Consider the following 17,773-nt stretch of genomic DNA (forward strand, 5'->3'; position numbering starts at 1 on the left):
ATGTTTTTTTTGTAATTTAAATAAATTATCACCCAAGCCTGCTATTCAGAGATAATTAGATAGAAGTGTTCTCATTTTGTAACTTCTCCTCTACTGCCTCGCTACAGCTGAGTGTGGGGCCTCCTCACTGGGACCAGAAGGTGTTCTCCTTTCTCCAAATTTCCCCTCCAACTACAATAACAACCATGAGTGCATCTACCGCATTACTACTGAAAAGGGCAAAGGAATCAGGCTGAAAGCTGAGAGCTTCTCATTGCAAGATGGAGATTATCTCAAGGTGTGTACCCTGTGCATACTCACATACACACAGATATGCATGCAAAAATGACAAATTTCACCAATTAGTCCTAAAGTGTATACTTTATTTACTCTCTCCCTCTCTCACTCACACACTCACTCACACACACACATACACACACAGACAAAATACATACAGGATTACACTATCAAATGCTGTCAAAATGCAAAGCTGTATGTACTTTGACTTTGCTTGAACAATCATTACGTGTTTGGCTTGCTGAGCTCTAGATGCTAGCATGAATACTCTATGAAATAATGTGTCAAAGCTTTTGTTCTAGCCATGAACATCTGGTCTAATTAATGTGTCAGGGAATGTTTGTCCTTTAATTATATGAGATGTGCAAGTCCAGGAAAAGGAGAAGAGTGAATAACATTAGGGTCTCTGGTTTCTTGGCTTACCTGCTATGTAGTTAAATAGTATTGTCAAGGTAGACCTACCTTTTAGATGTGTTAAACATTGTTGCAAGAAGCAATAACATCCCTGCAGGGGGTTATTAACCATCTTCCCTATTAGTGCTGATGGTGCTCCTGCTGTAGTCATCCATGCTGAATGAATGCTTTGGAAGCAGAGGCACAGAAGGATCAATTCTTCCTCTATTAACCCTCTAATGAATCCACTACAGTGTACAATTATTATTGTGTTTGAAGGCTGGCTTTTTTGCACTTTCATTACTCACTTGACACAATTTGTACAATAGAAGAGAGACGTTTTACCCCAGTTTCAAGCTTTATTGTTGTGTTGCTAGCTATTTTTATTTTGGATGATCACCTCCTGCATGGTTTAGTGTTTACTTTTCAATATCTTTCTTTCTTTCATTTTTTTGCTGTTTCTTTGTTGTATTCCCTTTTGCATTATTCAAAAAGCAAACTAGTGAAGTGCCAAATAATTGACTTCTACTAAAGGCCACTAAGTCAGTGCCCATAGACTCCCAAGTTAAAACCTCCAACTTCAAGGATAACATTAACATCTAATAAATCCACAGAGTTCACTTTCAGCCTTTTTTTTGGACAACGAAATGTTTGTTTGTTTGTTTGTTTTTTGACAATATATTTATTTGTATTTAGTAAAAAAAATCTCAACTCCTTGAACTTTTTTTCTAAGACACTGAAAGAAGTACATTGATCTGTAACATATTTAAGATGTGGAGATTTTTTTATTTTTTTTATTCAAGAAATTTTTTATGTTATAAACTTGATGTTAAAAAATTCCCATCTGCACAGAGAATTACAGATATTTCTGATGCGCATATATCCTCATAAGTCTCGCTCTGGTACCTGCCCCGTTGGCAATTGCGCAAGCTATTTTACAGTCTTAGCGCTGTCCTACAGACATCGTCTAAAACTGTTTTTATTCACAATGTCTCTTAGCAGTATTAGGCCTGAGGGCATGGTTAAGCCAGTATGTGGTTAGAGTGTATTATCAGTCTTAGGCCTAGAGCATTGGCTGAGCCTGTCTGTGGTTAGATTGTATTAGCAGGGTTCTTCCTGACTTTTAGAGAGGCTTAACGTCATTGTAAAAGCTGGAACTGTTCCCAGTGGGATGTGTTTGAAAAAAGTAAAAATCCTTTTAACAAAAGGAAAGTGACGCCAAGATGGTTAACAGACACGCAAATGCCTAAATATCCCCTGTATATTCAGAAAAAGGAGACAAAGGAAATCTAATTGTCAATAGGAAATAAAAATTGCATGTACAAAATATCCCATCAAACCTAATCAAAATCATTTAAAAGTTTGCAGACATTTAAACTAATAAGGTTTTAAATGCTTTCCCCCTTGAAATATATGCATTTACCACCTTTTCTGCTGCATAACCTAGCAATACCCATAGATACCACAATTTGCCCTGCATCAGTCCTTTAAACCCATTGAACAACATAAAATTATCATTTTGTATTGATAAATACAAAATCAATTGCAGCAGCACATCATGTAAAGAGCCTCTGTCTGATTTAAAAAAAAAATCTAAAATTAATTAGGAAATTACATTAAGCTTTAAATTTGCTGTTTATCAAATGTCACTTCACGAGCTGGCTTAAATTTGAAAACAGTTTCTCATTTTTCACTCCTAATATCTCTTTGTCCTATTTGCTTTCTCCATCTCTGAGAGTCTCAATAATAAATGTATTTTTTTTCTCTCTCTAAAAAATACCTCAACTTTACCTTTAACTAGCAGACAGGCTGTGTGCCAAACTATACAGTAACAATTAGGGTTAAATTTTATGGAGATTTGTGTTTAAAATGCTGCTTTTGAAATTACCTGCCACTTAAACACTTAAACACTCTTCTTCAGTTGAGCTAGCTTGATGTTGAAGTACCTCGACCAGAAAAAAATGATTCAATCCATCTGGATGCAACGTTTTCGTAGACGTCTACAGTCTCAGTAGACTGCAGGTTTCTTCATCTTTATGAACAGCATTGTTGCATAACGATCAATTGCATAACAATGAGCCATGATTGATCAAATGATCATGTCTTATGATTGCTGATATGCAGTTGTCACAGCAATTAATCGACGACCATGCGTGCTATTCACGGAGAATTGGTTTGGAAACACGGGAATGGGAAGAATGACAGGGATGAGAAGTTAAAAAGGATGTGCAGAGTGTGCAGGCAGGATGTTGGATACTTGGATTTCTGTGGCTGTTCTGGATCATTCCGGATGTTTCTGGCCCACTGCATATAATTATGAAGATATTTTGGAGCACATCATTTACAATATAAAATATAATTCTCTGTGCACCGGGGACAGGGCTGAAAAACAGTATTAAATAGTTGTAATTATCAGGCCTCAGGTGGTGCAACATTAGGAAGACACATGATTTTGCAGTGAAAATCACAGCATGGGCTCAGAAATTCATTGTCAGTGAACACAGTTTGTTCCTGCAACTGCAAATGCAAGTTAAAATTATACAGCGTAAAGAAAAAAAACAACATTTCGAACAAATGCCGTTACCCTCTCTGATCCCGAGCTCATTTAAGATGGACTGAGGCAACATGAAAAACTGTTCTGTGGGCTGATGAATCAAAATTCCAAGTTATATAATATAGATGCTGCATCTTCTCTTTGCTAAAGAGGAGCGGGCTCATCGAACCATCTGGCTTCTTTTCCATTCAAAATCATCCTCTTTGATGCTATAGGGGTGCATTAGTGCACATACAGTGGGGCAAAAAAGTATTTAGTCAGCCACCGATTGTGCAAGTTCCCCCACTTAAAATGATGACAGAGGTCAGTAATTTGCACCAGAGGTACACTTCAACTGTGAGAGACAGAATGTGAAAAAAAAATCCATGAATTCACATGGTAGGATTTGTAAAGAATTTATTCGTAAATCAGGGTGGAAAATAAGTATTTGGTCACCTCAAACAAGGAAAATCCCTGGCTCTCACAGACCTGTAACGTCTTCTGTAAGAAGCTTTTCTGTCCCCCACTCGTTACCTGTATGAATGGCACCTGTTTGACCTCATCATCTGTATAAAAGACACCTGTCCACAGCCTCAACCAGTCAGACTCCAAACTATGCCATGGCCAAGACCAAAGAGCTTTCGAAGGACACCAGGAAAAGAATTGTAGACCTGCACCAGACTGGGAAGAGTGAATCTACAATAGGCAAGCAGCTTGGTGTGAAAAAATCAACTGTGGGAGCAATCATCAGAAAATGGAAGACATACAAGACCACTGATAATCTCCCTCGATCTGGGGCTCCATGCAAGATCTCATCCCGTGGGGTCAAAATGATCATGAGAACGGTGAGCAAAGATCCCAGAACCACACGGGGGGACCTGGTGAATGACCTGCAGAGAGCTGGGACCAAAGTAACAAAGGTCACCATCAGTAACACACTACAACGGCAGGGAATCAAATCCCGCAGTGCCAGACGTGTTCCGCTGCTGAAGCCAGTGCATGTCCAGGCCCGTCTGAAGTTTGCCAGAGAGCACATGGATGATACAGCAGAGGATTGGGAGAATGTCATGTGGTCAGATGAAACCAAAGTAGAACTTTTTGGTATAAACTCAACTCGTCGCGTTTGCAGGAAGAAGAATACTGAGTTGCATCCCAAGAACACCATACCTACTGTGAAGCATGGGGGTGGAAACATCATGCTATGGGGCTGTTTTTCTGCCAAGGGGACAGGACGACTGATCCGTGTTAAGGACAGAATGAATGGGGCCAAGTATCGTGAGATTTTGAGCCAAAACCTCCTTCCATCAGTGAGAACTTTGAAGATGAAACGAGGCTGGGTCTTCCAACATGACAATGATCCAAAACACACCGCCCGGGCAACAAAGGAGTGGCTCCGTAAGAAGCATTTGAAAGTCCTGGAGTGGCCTAGCCAGTCTCCAGACCTCAACCCCATAGAAAATCTGTGGCGGGAGTTGAAAGTCCGTGTTGCTCGGCGACAGCCCCAAAACATCACTGCTCTTGAGAAGATCTGCATGGAGGAATGGGCCAAAATACCAGCTACTGTGTGTGCAAACCTGGTAAAGACCTATAGTAAATGTTTGACCTCTGTTATTGCCAACAAAGGTTATGTTACAAAGTATTGAGTTGTATTTTTGTTATTGACCAAATACTTATTTTCCACCCTGATTTACGAATAAATTCTTTACAAATCCTACCATGTGAATTCATGGATTTTTTTTTCACATTCTGTCTCTCACAGTTGAAGTGTACCTCTGGTGCAAATTACTGACCTCTGTCATCATTTTAAGTGGGGGAACTTGCACAATCGGTGGCTGACTAAATACTTTTTTGCCCCACTGTATGTGGCTCTCCCGATCTCTGCTTTTTCTAGAAAGGGTTTGTTTTTTTCAGCAAGATAGTTCTAAACTAAATTGTGCACTGAAACACAGTTGCAGCTGCATGTATGAGGTATAGATTGAGCTACAGCACAACAAATACTTGCCTCGGTACACTACTTCCACAATCAGACTGAAAAACAAATGGACTTGAGCTTCAGACACTAGGATTTAGGTTTTCTGTGACAGCTCAGAGATTGGATATGGATGGGGAAAAAAAACAAAACATACTTGATTGTTAAGATTAAATTTTGCTTATTAGCATAAAAAAGCTTGATGTGAATACTGGGAACATATACTGTCTTATTTTGTCACATGAGCCCAAGAAAACACTTGTTTGGCCCATTGAGATCCATCAAGTTTTGTAGTATCTGCTCAGGTTTACCACAGTAATAAATATTGCTCAAGTGTAAAGTTATGGAGCTGTGAGTACAAAGAGCGAGAGGTAGCTGGCACTTATAGATGACACCATGGAAGCTGTGGAAAAGCCAGAATACTTGCTGAAAATATCACTTGGAGTATCCAGAAGCCCAGCAGAATAGAAATGATCCAAATGACTTAATAAAACCCGAAACTGCACTGCCAAAATAATAGAGGTTTCTACAGACAAAATGACTGAAAATACTCACTTTTGTTGTACTAAATTCTTACTTTTGGTCCTGTGTTGTATTATATTCAAACTAAAATCCTTAGATTTTTAGCTTCTTTTTTTTTATCTTAAAAGAAATCTAATTTTAACCATCCAACATCTGAGTGATATTGCACAAGGGCATCCTTACTTGTGTGCTATACTGCAAAAAGCAATAGTTATAAAAAGATACCAGATGCTGGGATAATGGGATAGGATCACTGTACTATAGCTATTTAAAATATTTATTTAATGTCTATTTCAGGGTCAGTTTGGTGAATGTGTACAACATCTGTGGAGATCTGCCACAACATCAGAACACTTTGCAATGCTCAAGCTTTGATCAAACTTTTGGTCTCGCATTTACATCCACTGGGACAGTACTGCAGAACAAATCCATCTCCCATGGAGATATCACCCCTTGATGACAACGGTCTTCACAAATAGGACATTGCACCAAAAACTGCTTAGATTTAACCTATATATAATACCTCATGAACTATAGACTTACTGTAATGCCCATATCAGGCCTGAAGTGGTAAATGGACTGGTTCTTATATCGTGCTTCTCTACTCTACTCTACCTGAGGACTCGAAACACTTTATATAACTTGTTGAACCTCTTGATTCACCCATTCCTTCAAGTGCTTTCTATCTCACACACACATTCATAGTCTTAGGACATTTGGAACAGCCAGGGATCAAACCACCAATCTTCCGATTAGGATGACCTGCTCTACCTCCTGAGCTGCAACCTCCCCTAAAGGCATATATATGGTCACCACAGGATACCACCAGAGATCCCATGTTTTTGTCCCAAGGGCTGGAGATCCTTCACTGAAGTTTAGCAAGACCTACATAAAATTAGAATTAGGTGGTTTTAATGTTGTGGCTGATCATAGTGTATTAATTATAAATTTCCCCCAAAATTAGCAGAAAGCATACAGCAAAACTAAAATGGATGAGTAAAAAGAAAAAGCCCCAAAGTGCCACTTAGGCTAGCAATTAGCACGCCACTCCCCAGGCTAACAGTAATGGAGCTAATTCCTGTTACTGCAGCTGAACACTGTGAACACAAACCATTTGTTTAACAGTTCCAGCCAGCTTGAGGCGAAACTCTCCTGTAACATATGAAGCAGCTCATTACAATTTCTCTTGCTGTTGGCTAAGTTTTTGCCCTGGCACTATTAAAGAAGAGGCTTACCAAGCTCAATTTGCCTGAAAATATCAGCTAATACAGTGATTGACCATATTTACTGAGATTTACCCCCATGCCTGAAGAAAAGAGGGAGGGTGAGAAGGAAACAAAGTCGGGGTGTGAAGGAATTGTTATGAAAATAGAGGTGGTAAGAGAACAAGTGAGAACGAGAGAAAGAGTCACACAGACAGAGAGAGGAGGGGTGGCAGATGGTGACATGTTGATTTATGAGCTGCAGGGCTTTTCATTAACCATACTGAGTTTTACTGAAACAGAGAAAGAAAGAAAGAAAGACTGAAGCAGAAAGCAAGAGAGGCAGACGGAACGACGCAAAATTGGAGGACACTGAGAGGGAAGCTGTGGGGTGGGAACATGGGAAGGAAAATTAAGTTTAGTGGAGTAATGCTGCTCATACTGTGATGCAATTTCAACCTGCGCGTCCAGTGGCCACGTACTCAAATATAAACTAGGTACATGTTTGTAGCAGGTGGTGTCTCTGCTGACTGACAGTACTGACTTGAGATGGAACATTACCTTGCCTTCGTCTATTTTCTTTGGCATTCCTGCGACCTGCAGACCTGTCATTAGCAATCTTTAGAAATGTCACTGTCTGCCAAATATAAGCATAACCAACCCAAGCACGAACAATATATTTATATCACATTGTGTGAGCTAGTTTCACTACCAAATACTTATCACCTTTAGGCTTGTGGGAAACTGCCTTCAATAGTTTCAAATGAATCAAGAGAGATTATTTTCTCCCTCAAATTCTCCCTCAAATTAAGGGCTGTTCTCCTCTCTGTCTTTATGTTTACAATGTTGGAAACAGTATTTTCAATAAAACATTACAACTTGTTTAAAAAAGCAACTTCTGTTTGTCACTAGCTCACTTTGTGGATGTAGTGCTAGCTTAGAAACTTACTTTGGTAATAACAAGTACCTCTTATTTTTAGTTTTGGTGAAAACCTGTATTTTTAAACCATAATAATGGGGCTTTAGTAAGTAAAATACACAGCACAGCCCTTCAATCTAATACTCTGCTCAACTTTCTTGTGTTGCCAAGTTATAAAGATGTTTTTTGGCGGCCATTATTCCACCCTCTGTATCTACTTCTTTCAATGTGCTCATTCGAAATAAATGGCTTCCAGCTGTTTTGCCTCTTGTTTGTGCTGCTTGTATGAGTGCACAATTACAGCTTAATGAATATATTGCAAACCAGAATTGTTGGAAACTAAAACGAGACCCTGTTCAGCAAGAAATCTAAAATGGTAACATCACTAATGCTTTTGTAATATTTGAATATCGAAAAGGAGGGTGAGTAAGTGATCGACAAAGAAAATACAAACGAGAGACGTTTTTATGTCGCCGTAAACCAAAACTCCTGTCTTCACTTGCTTTCAGTCTTATTCATTTTTCCCCTCCTCTAATGCGCATATCAAATAAAGTCACACATAAACACAGGCATTGACTTGGCTTTACCAGTGTGTTTAGTTATTAGTAAAAATATGCATACTGAGGCTTCTAGCTTTTATGGAGAAAAAAAATGCTCTATTTCTTGTTAATGGTTTCATCTGTAAAATGAAGGGGGATAATTTTTCAAAATATAAATACACTTTTTGAACACTTATGACAGCTTGAGACAACCTTTACTGTGAATAACCAGCTACAATATTCCCGTTGCCAGTACAGAATTTAAAGTGATTTTCAAATTTACTGTTTGCCAGAGGTTACGAACAAGAATTAAACAGCAAAATTGAAAGTAGGTTCATACAATGTGTTCACTGTGCCACTTTTAATTGTGGCAAACAAAATGTCAGATAAAGCAATTTTTTAATTGTCCTGGACTGTCCTGGATCGCCCCACCGGGGTGCTGGTTTTTAAAAAAAGTGACTTGCTTTAACCTCCTAAGACCCAGACTCATTCATGGCATGCATTTTTAATTTCTCTTAGAATTAAATGATTTTTTTTTTTATTTTATTTTTTTTAAATTTTATTTTTTTTTAGAAAAATGAGATCCACATATGAGGACATTCGCTTTAAATTTCGATAGAACAGTGGCAGTATAATGTATAAGTGGATGTGGATGGATGGATGTATCCATAAGTGGATATCAGGCCCTTGTAGAGCAAAATGTAGTATTTTGGTCTAGACAACCGAAAATGTGATGTCCACATATGTGGACGCCAGGTCCTAGGAGGTTAACTTTAGCAGGATCACTGTCATTGGCCCACCTGAGCAGGTCTATGTCAGAGTACTGGACAATAGAGTGTGTCATACCTGTCATGCGTGCCACTTTTGTCCTGGTCATTGAATATTGGACAAACTCCTTATGGCCATGAGGATATTCTAGGGTGTGTAGGAGTTTGCTCAACCCTTGTGTGTGTGATTCTGTGTGGGATCGAACTTGTCCCTCAGGGTGTCCTGTGGGAGGTTGCTTCAGGAGTACAGTATCTGTTTTTATAGGCCATCCAGTCTTTGTACAACCATTCTAATGCGTAATACAGACTCATTTCCAGTGAGAGTTGGACTTCGCTGTGGTTGCCCTTTGTCATCGTTTGCGTTCATAACTTTTGTGGACAGAATTTCTAGAGGTAGGCAAGCGCACAAGGTCTCTAGTTTGGTGACCTGAGAACCACCTTTTTGCTTTTTGTGTGTGATGTGACTCTTTTGGCTTCAGTGGCATTCAGCAGTGACATTCACCTTGAACTGGGGCAGTTTACAGCTGTGTGGGAAGTGGTAGGAATGAGAATTAGAAAAGCTGGAAAAGTGTGGAGTGCCACCCATGGTTTCACAAGGAGTTGCTACCTCAAGTTAATGCTGTCCTTGCCTATTTTGGTGAAGAGAGATCTGAACATGAAACTAAGCTGTCAGTTTACTGGTTGATCTACCTTCCTCAACTATGGCCATAAGCTTTTTGGGTCCTACAAGGAGCAGACCCAGGGGAAGACCCAGGGCATGACAGAGAGATTATGCTTCTTGGCTGGCTTGGGAATACGTCTGTGTCTCACAAGAAAAGCTGGAGTAGGTGGCCGGAGAGAAGGAAACAGGACACAAAGCAATGGATGGATTGGATGCTAAACTAAGAAATAAGCCTTTTATACTTTACCTCCCACATTATGCATTGCCTTTTGGTTTTTCATACCAAGCCAGGAGTGCACTGTGCACCTATGTTCACTGACAGCCTCATTATTTCTAACACTCATGTTTTTATTCATGTCCTGAAAACCCTAATCCTTTGTTTTGATTGACAGGTATATGATGGAGAGAACAGTTCGTCACGCCTCCTTGGAAATTTTACTCGTGAAGACATGATGGGTCGTGTCATCAATAGTACATCTAATCACCTGTGGCTGGAGTTTAATAGCAATGCTTCTGGAACTAATCAGGGCTTCCACCTTACATATACAAGTAAGTGATCTTTATCAAAATGTTTAAACCAGGAATACAGATAATTTAAAATGTATATTTACTTGTACAGCGCTGGTTTGAAAGGAGCTTTTAACACAACTCTTGCTGTCTATCACAGACACCTTTCTACTTCAATTTTACTTTAAATTAAAGGGAAATGTCTCGTATATATTTGTACATCCCTAAACTGTTCCTTAATACCTTTTAATGTTTCATATTTCAAATTATGGGCAGCATGGTGGCACGTGGTTAGCACTGTTGCCTTAAGAAGGTCTTGAGTTTGACCCCACCATCTCGCTGGGGCCTTTCTGTGTGGAGTTTGCATGTTCTCCCCATGTTTGTCTGGGTTCTCTCTGGACATTCTGGCTTTCTCCTACAGTCCACAGACATACAATTAGAAGGATTAGGTTAATTGATTATTCTAAATTGCCACTCACTGGTGTAAATGTGAGTGTGAATAATTGTTTGTCTCTCTGTGTCAGACTGGCGATCTGATCAGGGTTTATCCCACCTCTCACACTTTGGTAACGGGGATAGGTTCCAGCCATCCATGACCTTGTTGAGGAGAAGTGGAAGAGAATGGATGGATGGGTTTTAAAATATTCCTTCTTGATGTTGTACTTGGTGGAGACATCTTTTTGATTATCTACAGTTAAACAGAAAATGTATATAGCAAATCAGTAGTTCTAGCCTGAGATCACCACATTAGGGATATCTGGTCTCCCTGATGCCATACAGAGGCAAGAGTTACAAAAAATTACACAAATTGCATCACAAATTGTTGATCAAAAGTAGTCCTAAAAATGACAGCAATATATGCACACAGCTACGCAAACAGTAATTTACTATATGACAAGTAGCTCATCTCAAAGATCGTCATGAAGAGATGTTTATAATTGAAATCTAGAGTGGTAGTAATTGTTTTTGATTGCCCTCTTGAATGTATCCTGCACCTGCCCTATGCTTCAGTCAAGTGATTCTTGAGTGCTACTGTATGTAGCAGAACAAAATAGGTGTCATGTACTACAAAACTGTAGAGACTAGCCTTTCTCAGTCAGCAAATTGTATTGCTTTGTTTTTCTTTTTCCCTTTTTGACAGCTTGAAAGATCAACAATCACTTTTCCCAAGGATTTTCTGTTGAGGGCCAGAGTGCAACAGTAGCTTACCAAGCATACTGTAAAAAATGAGTGCATGAATATCTGAAACAGGCTGTCTTTCTTTCTGACAAACACATATGCACACACACATCTTAATAGCTGTAAAGTGAGTCTCTTAAGAAGGCAAGAGCAGCTGCTGTGTAAGTCAAAGAGGCTATTAGAGGAGCATTTATCTGCAAGTCATTAAAAGAAGGTGAGAAAGTGACACATCTCGAGTGGAAGAGCGGCTGGACGAAGGGACAAACAAATGAAGCTAGATGTTATATGGACGCCAGATATATGCTCTGTATGTCAGTTAGGCCATTAGACAACCATCAATCAGTGAGTCATTAAACCAGAGAAGGTGACACCTTCTTCAAAGCGCTGCTGCAATAGATGAGTGGATGGATAGATAAGAGAGATTGATATAAGGTTTAAACAAAAGAAAGGGAGGAAGCAATGGCTGCTGATCAACGGAGGCAGCAATTGCTTGTTAAGCAGAATCAGAGTCTGAGTTAAACAGTTTCAGTAATGCACATTATTAGAGGCTATTTTAATACAGAAAATAAAATAATGTGCACATCTGTTCAGGACATTAAGAAAGCCGGTTGTTAGCATTTTCTATTACAGTTTAGTAATAATGTGGTAATAGCGGCAAAACCAAGAATGTGACAATACAGAAATAACAAGTTATAACCACTTAATTACCACATTATTAGCCAAGTAATTATACTGTAGCAAAAGTGGTTATAGCTGAGTGATAATCAGACAAAAACTGAGGGTACTAAACTAAAGTCAGGACTAAATATTCCTGACTTATGTCTATAGCATTCTTATTTATTTGGATGTAACAATGTAACTATTATGTTTAATGTTCTGGCTTATTACCTATGAAGGGAAACAAAAAGTACTAGGTAACCATAAATAACTATAAGTCAGTATACAGCAATTAATATTACAGTTATTACCATTTTCGTTGCTTGCAGGTTATTATATTGTTATCAAAATATTACTGTTACTGATAAAGTTCTACCATTAGGTGAATCTGTTTTCACTGAATTGACAGGTCTAGACGCAAAAGTCAAACTTATAGATTGAGTGGATTCTCATTTTATGCCCTGAATCTGGCAAGAAGTAAAAACTTAGCAGTTTTACATATAATAACATCACCCAACAGTCAAGTGACTCATAGTGATCATCATATTGAAACAATTTAGCAACGCACTGCCAAATATCTCATTAAACTTTCATTGACAAAAGCTGAAATTTACCATGTAGAAATTTAAGTATCGCTGACTTTATTGGATAATTAAATATCTGTGCTGCTAACTGATGAATCTTCTTGAATAAAGAGCTTTTTTACAGCTCACTGTTTATTGTCCCTATAGCAACCCCTATCTGAGTGGGAATGTTATATCTATCATAAGCTGACCTGAGGGGGAAAAAAAGCATATGTTGGTTGCATTCTTGTGTCTTTGTTTAACCATCTGCCTTAATGGCAGGAAGTTTTTCTATTCTTGTGTATCTTAGAAAGTTAGAAACTCTGTTTTTTCTGTGTTTATGTGGGATGTAAAATTATCATTTAATGCTTTTTTTTCCCTCCACATTTTCACATAGGAGCCACATTTTCACTGCATAAATTTAACTGACAATGCTTTCCATTACCATTACAACTCTCATTATATTTTCAGAAAGTGAGAATCCCAACTTTTTCTTTTTTTGAATGTCACAGAAAGAAGCATAATTTTATAATTTCATGTCACAAGTATTAACATTGTGTTCAGACCTTGAAATTCTGTAGGACATAGTGAGATTCTGGAGAAGAATACAATAACCTTATGTCCTTTTGTCCAGAATAGAATCATCCTGTGTGAAAGGTAGTGTTGCAGCATGGACAGGAAGACCTAATCACTATGCCTGTGTGTTTGTCTCCACCCAGGTTTTGACCTAGTACGCTGTGAGGAACCAGGTGTCCCTAGTTATGGCTATAAGATCCAGGATGACGGTCATTATGCCAACACTTTTGTCCTGTACTCCTGCAACCCTGGATACAGTCTTCATGGGAGCAGTACACTCACCTGTCTCAGTGGTGACAGACGTGTCTGGGACAAGCCGCTTCCTTCCTGTGTCGGTTAGTATGCCAGCATATGTGTAGGTTCCCTTCTGCATCAATATTTCAGGACTACAAGATCTGAATTATTAACCTCTGGACAACTCTCTTTTTCATACAATTCAGTGAGTGATATAGCAGGGAGAAGCTACTCATGTCTGTTTCTGAGTTGCAGCATGATGATTCAAAAGACAGTGTGCGAGAACAAGTGACTGAGTCAACAGACACATGAATACTTTCAAAAGAGCGTGTGGGGGACTGATTCAACACTGTGGGAAATGTAGTGGTTCTAATACAATTTATGCATAAAAACTGGCCTTTCTGATCATCGGCCTGTGCACATGAGATTACATGCACTGTGGCATCTGGTTGTCATCAGGTATGATATTTTAGTGCATCGTGCGCTCTGTTTTAAGGATTGCGTGGTTAAGATGCAAAAATAAAGGGTGATTTCTGAAGTGATGAATTTATAATGTAAGCCAGACAACTCCCTAGTACCCTGAAGGTGTGAAGAGCATTTTATGCCAGAGACTTTGACAGAAGCCTCAGCTTTCTCTTTTATTCTCAGCATGCACATCAAATAGAATATTCTATCAGAAGAGACTGAAGGTGATGTAGGAAACAATATTGATTCATCTGAAATTGTTGCTTCTTGAATAAAATTATGGTAAAATACGACCAAACAGAGATATCATGTCATAGAAGAGCTGCAATAACTCTTTTTTCAATGTACGACTATACAGACTGCTTGCTATATAACCTAATTTTGACCGCATGCTGTTTTTCTAAAGTTGTATAATGACAAAGTTTGTTTGTCTGCATGCTCAAAATTCATTTTAGTCAAACTAGATAGCAATCATTTCAGATATAAAAATAAAAAAGTTTTTTGTTGTTAAACAAACTTACTGCACATCCGTATGAAACTGATGATTCATGATTAAAACTGTCCTCTTAACAGGAATCACTTCTTCACCCCTTCTGACTAAGTCTGCAACAGAGAATCTTAAATAATAAGAAAAGACAGAAATTATGATAAATGAAACTTTTAAAAAAGGACAGCCCTCCTGCACTTCTCTCCAACTCCAACAACACTACTTGAGTAGTTGAGAATGCTGACCACAGATTTAAAAATAAAAGAATCATCATCCATTTCCAATGTAAATGTCACAAACAGACAGTTACAGTATATCAGTTTTGCAATGACTGACCAACACATGACTGCACACAATGTTTTTTCAGATAGTAAAAATAGTTTTTAAACTGTATTTGGCCCATTTAAAATATATTTGGGCATTTCTTAACGTTTTCAGGCAGATAAACTATCAGAGGATAGCTGTACCTTTAGTTGACATTTAGCACCTCTTAATTAGGTCTGAGAAAAGTATGCCAAGAGATTCAGGTGCTTTTTAACTTGTTTTCCTCTCTTGTTTTTAAGTGTGTAAAAGCTGTTTCATATTTTAACTACAACAAGTACAGCTGGTCATTCTGATTCCTTGTTTTCAGTCAGCAGCCTCCAGTGAAGCATGGAAGGTTTGTTTACGTGTATTGTTTGTAGCTAGCTTTGAACCCCCTAAAGGAAATTTGCAATTTTTTAAAGTCCATAATTCCTATTTTGTTCATAAATATTGTGTGGCTTTGCATATTTTGGAAATGAAAGCACAGTTCCTGTAGGTATTCCATCTTGCTGAGTAGATGTGGGCACAGAGCACATGTTAATTTGGAATTCCCCACTGCAATGCTTAACCATGTGTCTTGTAACCTGCCAGTACATCTGAAGTCTGTCATGTGGGTTATACCCAGCTGTGGTTTCTAATGGCAACTAAAAACAATGTGTGTGAATGGATGTGTATGGCGAAGAGTGTGTGTGTGACCCTGAATGCCTCTGCAGTCAGTAAAATTTTTGCAGCTGTTCTGTCACTGCCTTATTTCAGGTAAGCCAGCAACCGGGAGAATACTTGCTGGCAGAGCCCTGGGCTAACTACCTCTGTAGCTACCTTTGCGTGCTCATCCTTTGTCTGTCTGTTGGAGTGTTTGTCTTTCTGCCTCTCTGACTGTCTCCTCCACTGTCTGTCTTGCTTACTCCCATATCTATGTGCATAAGCATGGAGATCAGGAGATAGGTTTGCCTCAGGCTGTTTCTATACCAAGAGTGGTTGTCTGCTACTTTGAGAATATTTTTTTTTTGCCATTTTTCCCTCTCCTTGTTCAAACTGACAAGGAGAGGGGAAGATTATTCCGACAATATTTCAGTTTTGGTAAAATCCAGGTTTTCATACAACACATATAGATTTACAATTTTGCATGTACTTATAAAAACACAAGACATGAACACAATAACCAAGCCACCTCTTCACATACAACTTTATAAAAGTAAAAAACATGAAAGATCAAATTTAAATAAATGCATGCATATTTTTTTACTTTTAAGTTCACACATGTGTATAAACTTTTATTACTACAGCACTCACTCACGCATTATCTTTACATGGAACAGTTTCATTACAGCAATACATATTGTTATTAGAAAAAACTGTTTTGATAATTATATCTTTTTTCAAAAAAAAGATCTTTTGTATTTCTTGTACAGTGTCCATTTATTATGAGTTACGCCTCACCATAGCTTGGCACGTTACTTTTTTCTGTGTCCTACATAATTTTACTTTCAACAACAGAAATAGTCTTTTTGTTGCAAATTATGTTACTGAGATAAGATTTCTGCTTTTCTATTGGAAAGGTCCCAAAGGGTCAAGCCCAGAGCAGCATGCAGGATTCTATTGGCCTTGAAGTCCTTCCCTGGCATATATAAATATTGTTTATTTGTGTATGCTGCCATGTTAAGGTCACAAAGCTGAGCTGCAGGCAAAATATTGCAAAGTACTTTATCTGAATAAAGGGATGAACAGAATATTTGTCTAAAGTATAAACATTCTCCCAGTGTGGTGACAAGCTCAGAGTTGTGGTGATAGTATGACCTGTAAGGATGTGTGCTTCCCCTGGTTTCCCTTGATATTGTACCAAGTAAATACAGTAAATGTTTACATTTGAGTCTCCTGCAGTCCCCTGTCTACACTGAGGCAACACAGTCTCATCAAAATTTACATGACAATAATTAATGTCAAAGGCAGAGGTAAAGTAAAGCAAAACTATACTCTTTATCTTTCTTTTAAAGTGGAAAAACTTTAACTACCCTCCCTCTGCCTGTACATTCACCAGTATATGTCAAAGCCAGAACAGCAATTAAATTTGCAACGGTGTGAAAATATCTCATCAAAATTCTCCACACCTGTTGGCCTGATCTTTAAAACTTCTTCTCTGAAAATTGGCCAAGGCTTACTTTGCAAGTTGTGTTGTAAGTCGTATCTGCCAGCAAGAGTGATAAAAACATAACAGAATAGTTGCCTTTCTTTTCCTGCTTTCATTCACCAGGGACAGAAACAACTATGTTGTTGTACTGTGTATGCTGGCGGGTGTGTTCACATGTCTGGATGTGCTTGCGTAACTGTAGAAATGTTTTCAAGTATGTTTCTGGCCTTGTGTGTGATTGTCTCTTGGAGTACCCTTTGTGTTTGTCTTCACATGGAAATTCTGATTTGTGTGCTTTCTGCCCAGGGTAATGCAACAACAGTAGGTTGCCATGGTTTTGTAGATTGTAGGGCTGTGTTAATGATGCACGTTTAACTCACACAAACAAACACACAGAAATGCACAGATGTACATACACACACGTAGACATACCTAAACAGCAGTCATCTTCTTGCGCTATGTGCTACCATGATGAGTTTAAATCTCTTACCAGCGTTGCCCCCTGATTTGTCCATATTCACTATTTTTAACCTCTCTGTCCACAATAAACAATATAAAATTAACACAAAACTCACTCGTGCTGTAAACTGCCTCTTTTTTCTTGAACTCCTTAACAGAAAAGAGTCATCAAAGTTATTTGCCAGCCTTGAAACGCTATACCAAAAGCTTGGATAATTCAAGGTTGATTTAACGATTCAAGCAGTTCTTAACTGAATCTCATTTAACTTAACCTTCACACCTCAGTGCAATTTACAGCAAAGAACAGAAGCTACATCTTATAGAGATAAATTGAAACATTAATACAAAGACCACCATAAAATGTTTAATGTAGGATCTGGTTCTATAGAGAGAAATTGTTTTCAGTGGGCCAAAATGTCGGGCCAGATCTAAAA

The 17,773-nt window shown here is 38.4% G+C and overlaps 1 protein-coding gene across 2 annotated transcripts in view; it reads left to right on the plus strand.

Annotated features, from left to right (window-relative positions):
* LOC102783723 (CUB and sushi domain-containing protein 1-like) overlaps positions 1-17,773 on the plus strand; it is a 448,866-nt gene that overhangs the window by 331,955 nt on the left and 99,138 nt on the right. For both annotated transcript variants that reach the window (XM_035905239.2, XM_087837652.1), the window contains exons 24-26: positions 108-277; positions 10,174-10,330; positions 13,407-13,598. In XM_035905239.2, the coding sequence (XP_035761132.2) occupies positions 108-277; positions 10,174-10,330; positions 13,407-13,598 (519 nt within the window). The remainder of the gene's footprint in view (positions 1-107; positions 278-10,173; positions 10,331-13,406; positions 13,599-17,773) is intronic.

Source organism: Neolamprologus brichardi, chromosome 1 (genome assembly GCF_056152115.1).
Source record: "Neolamprologus brichardi isolate AB-2024 chromosome 1, ASM5615211v1, whole genome shotgun sequence".
Classification (NCBI taxonomy): Eukaryota; Metazoa; Chordata; class Actinopteri; order Cichliformes; family Cichlidae; genus Neolamprologus; species Neolamprologus brichardi.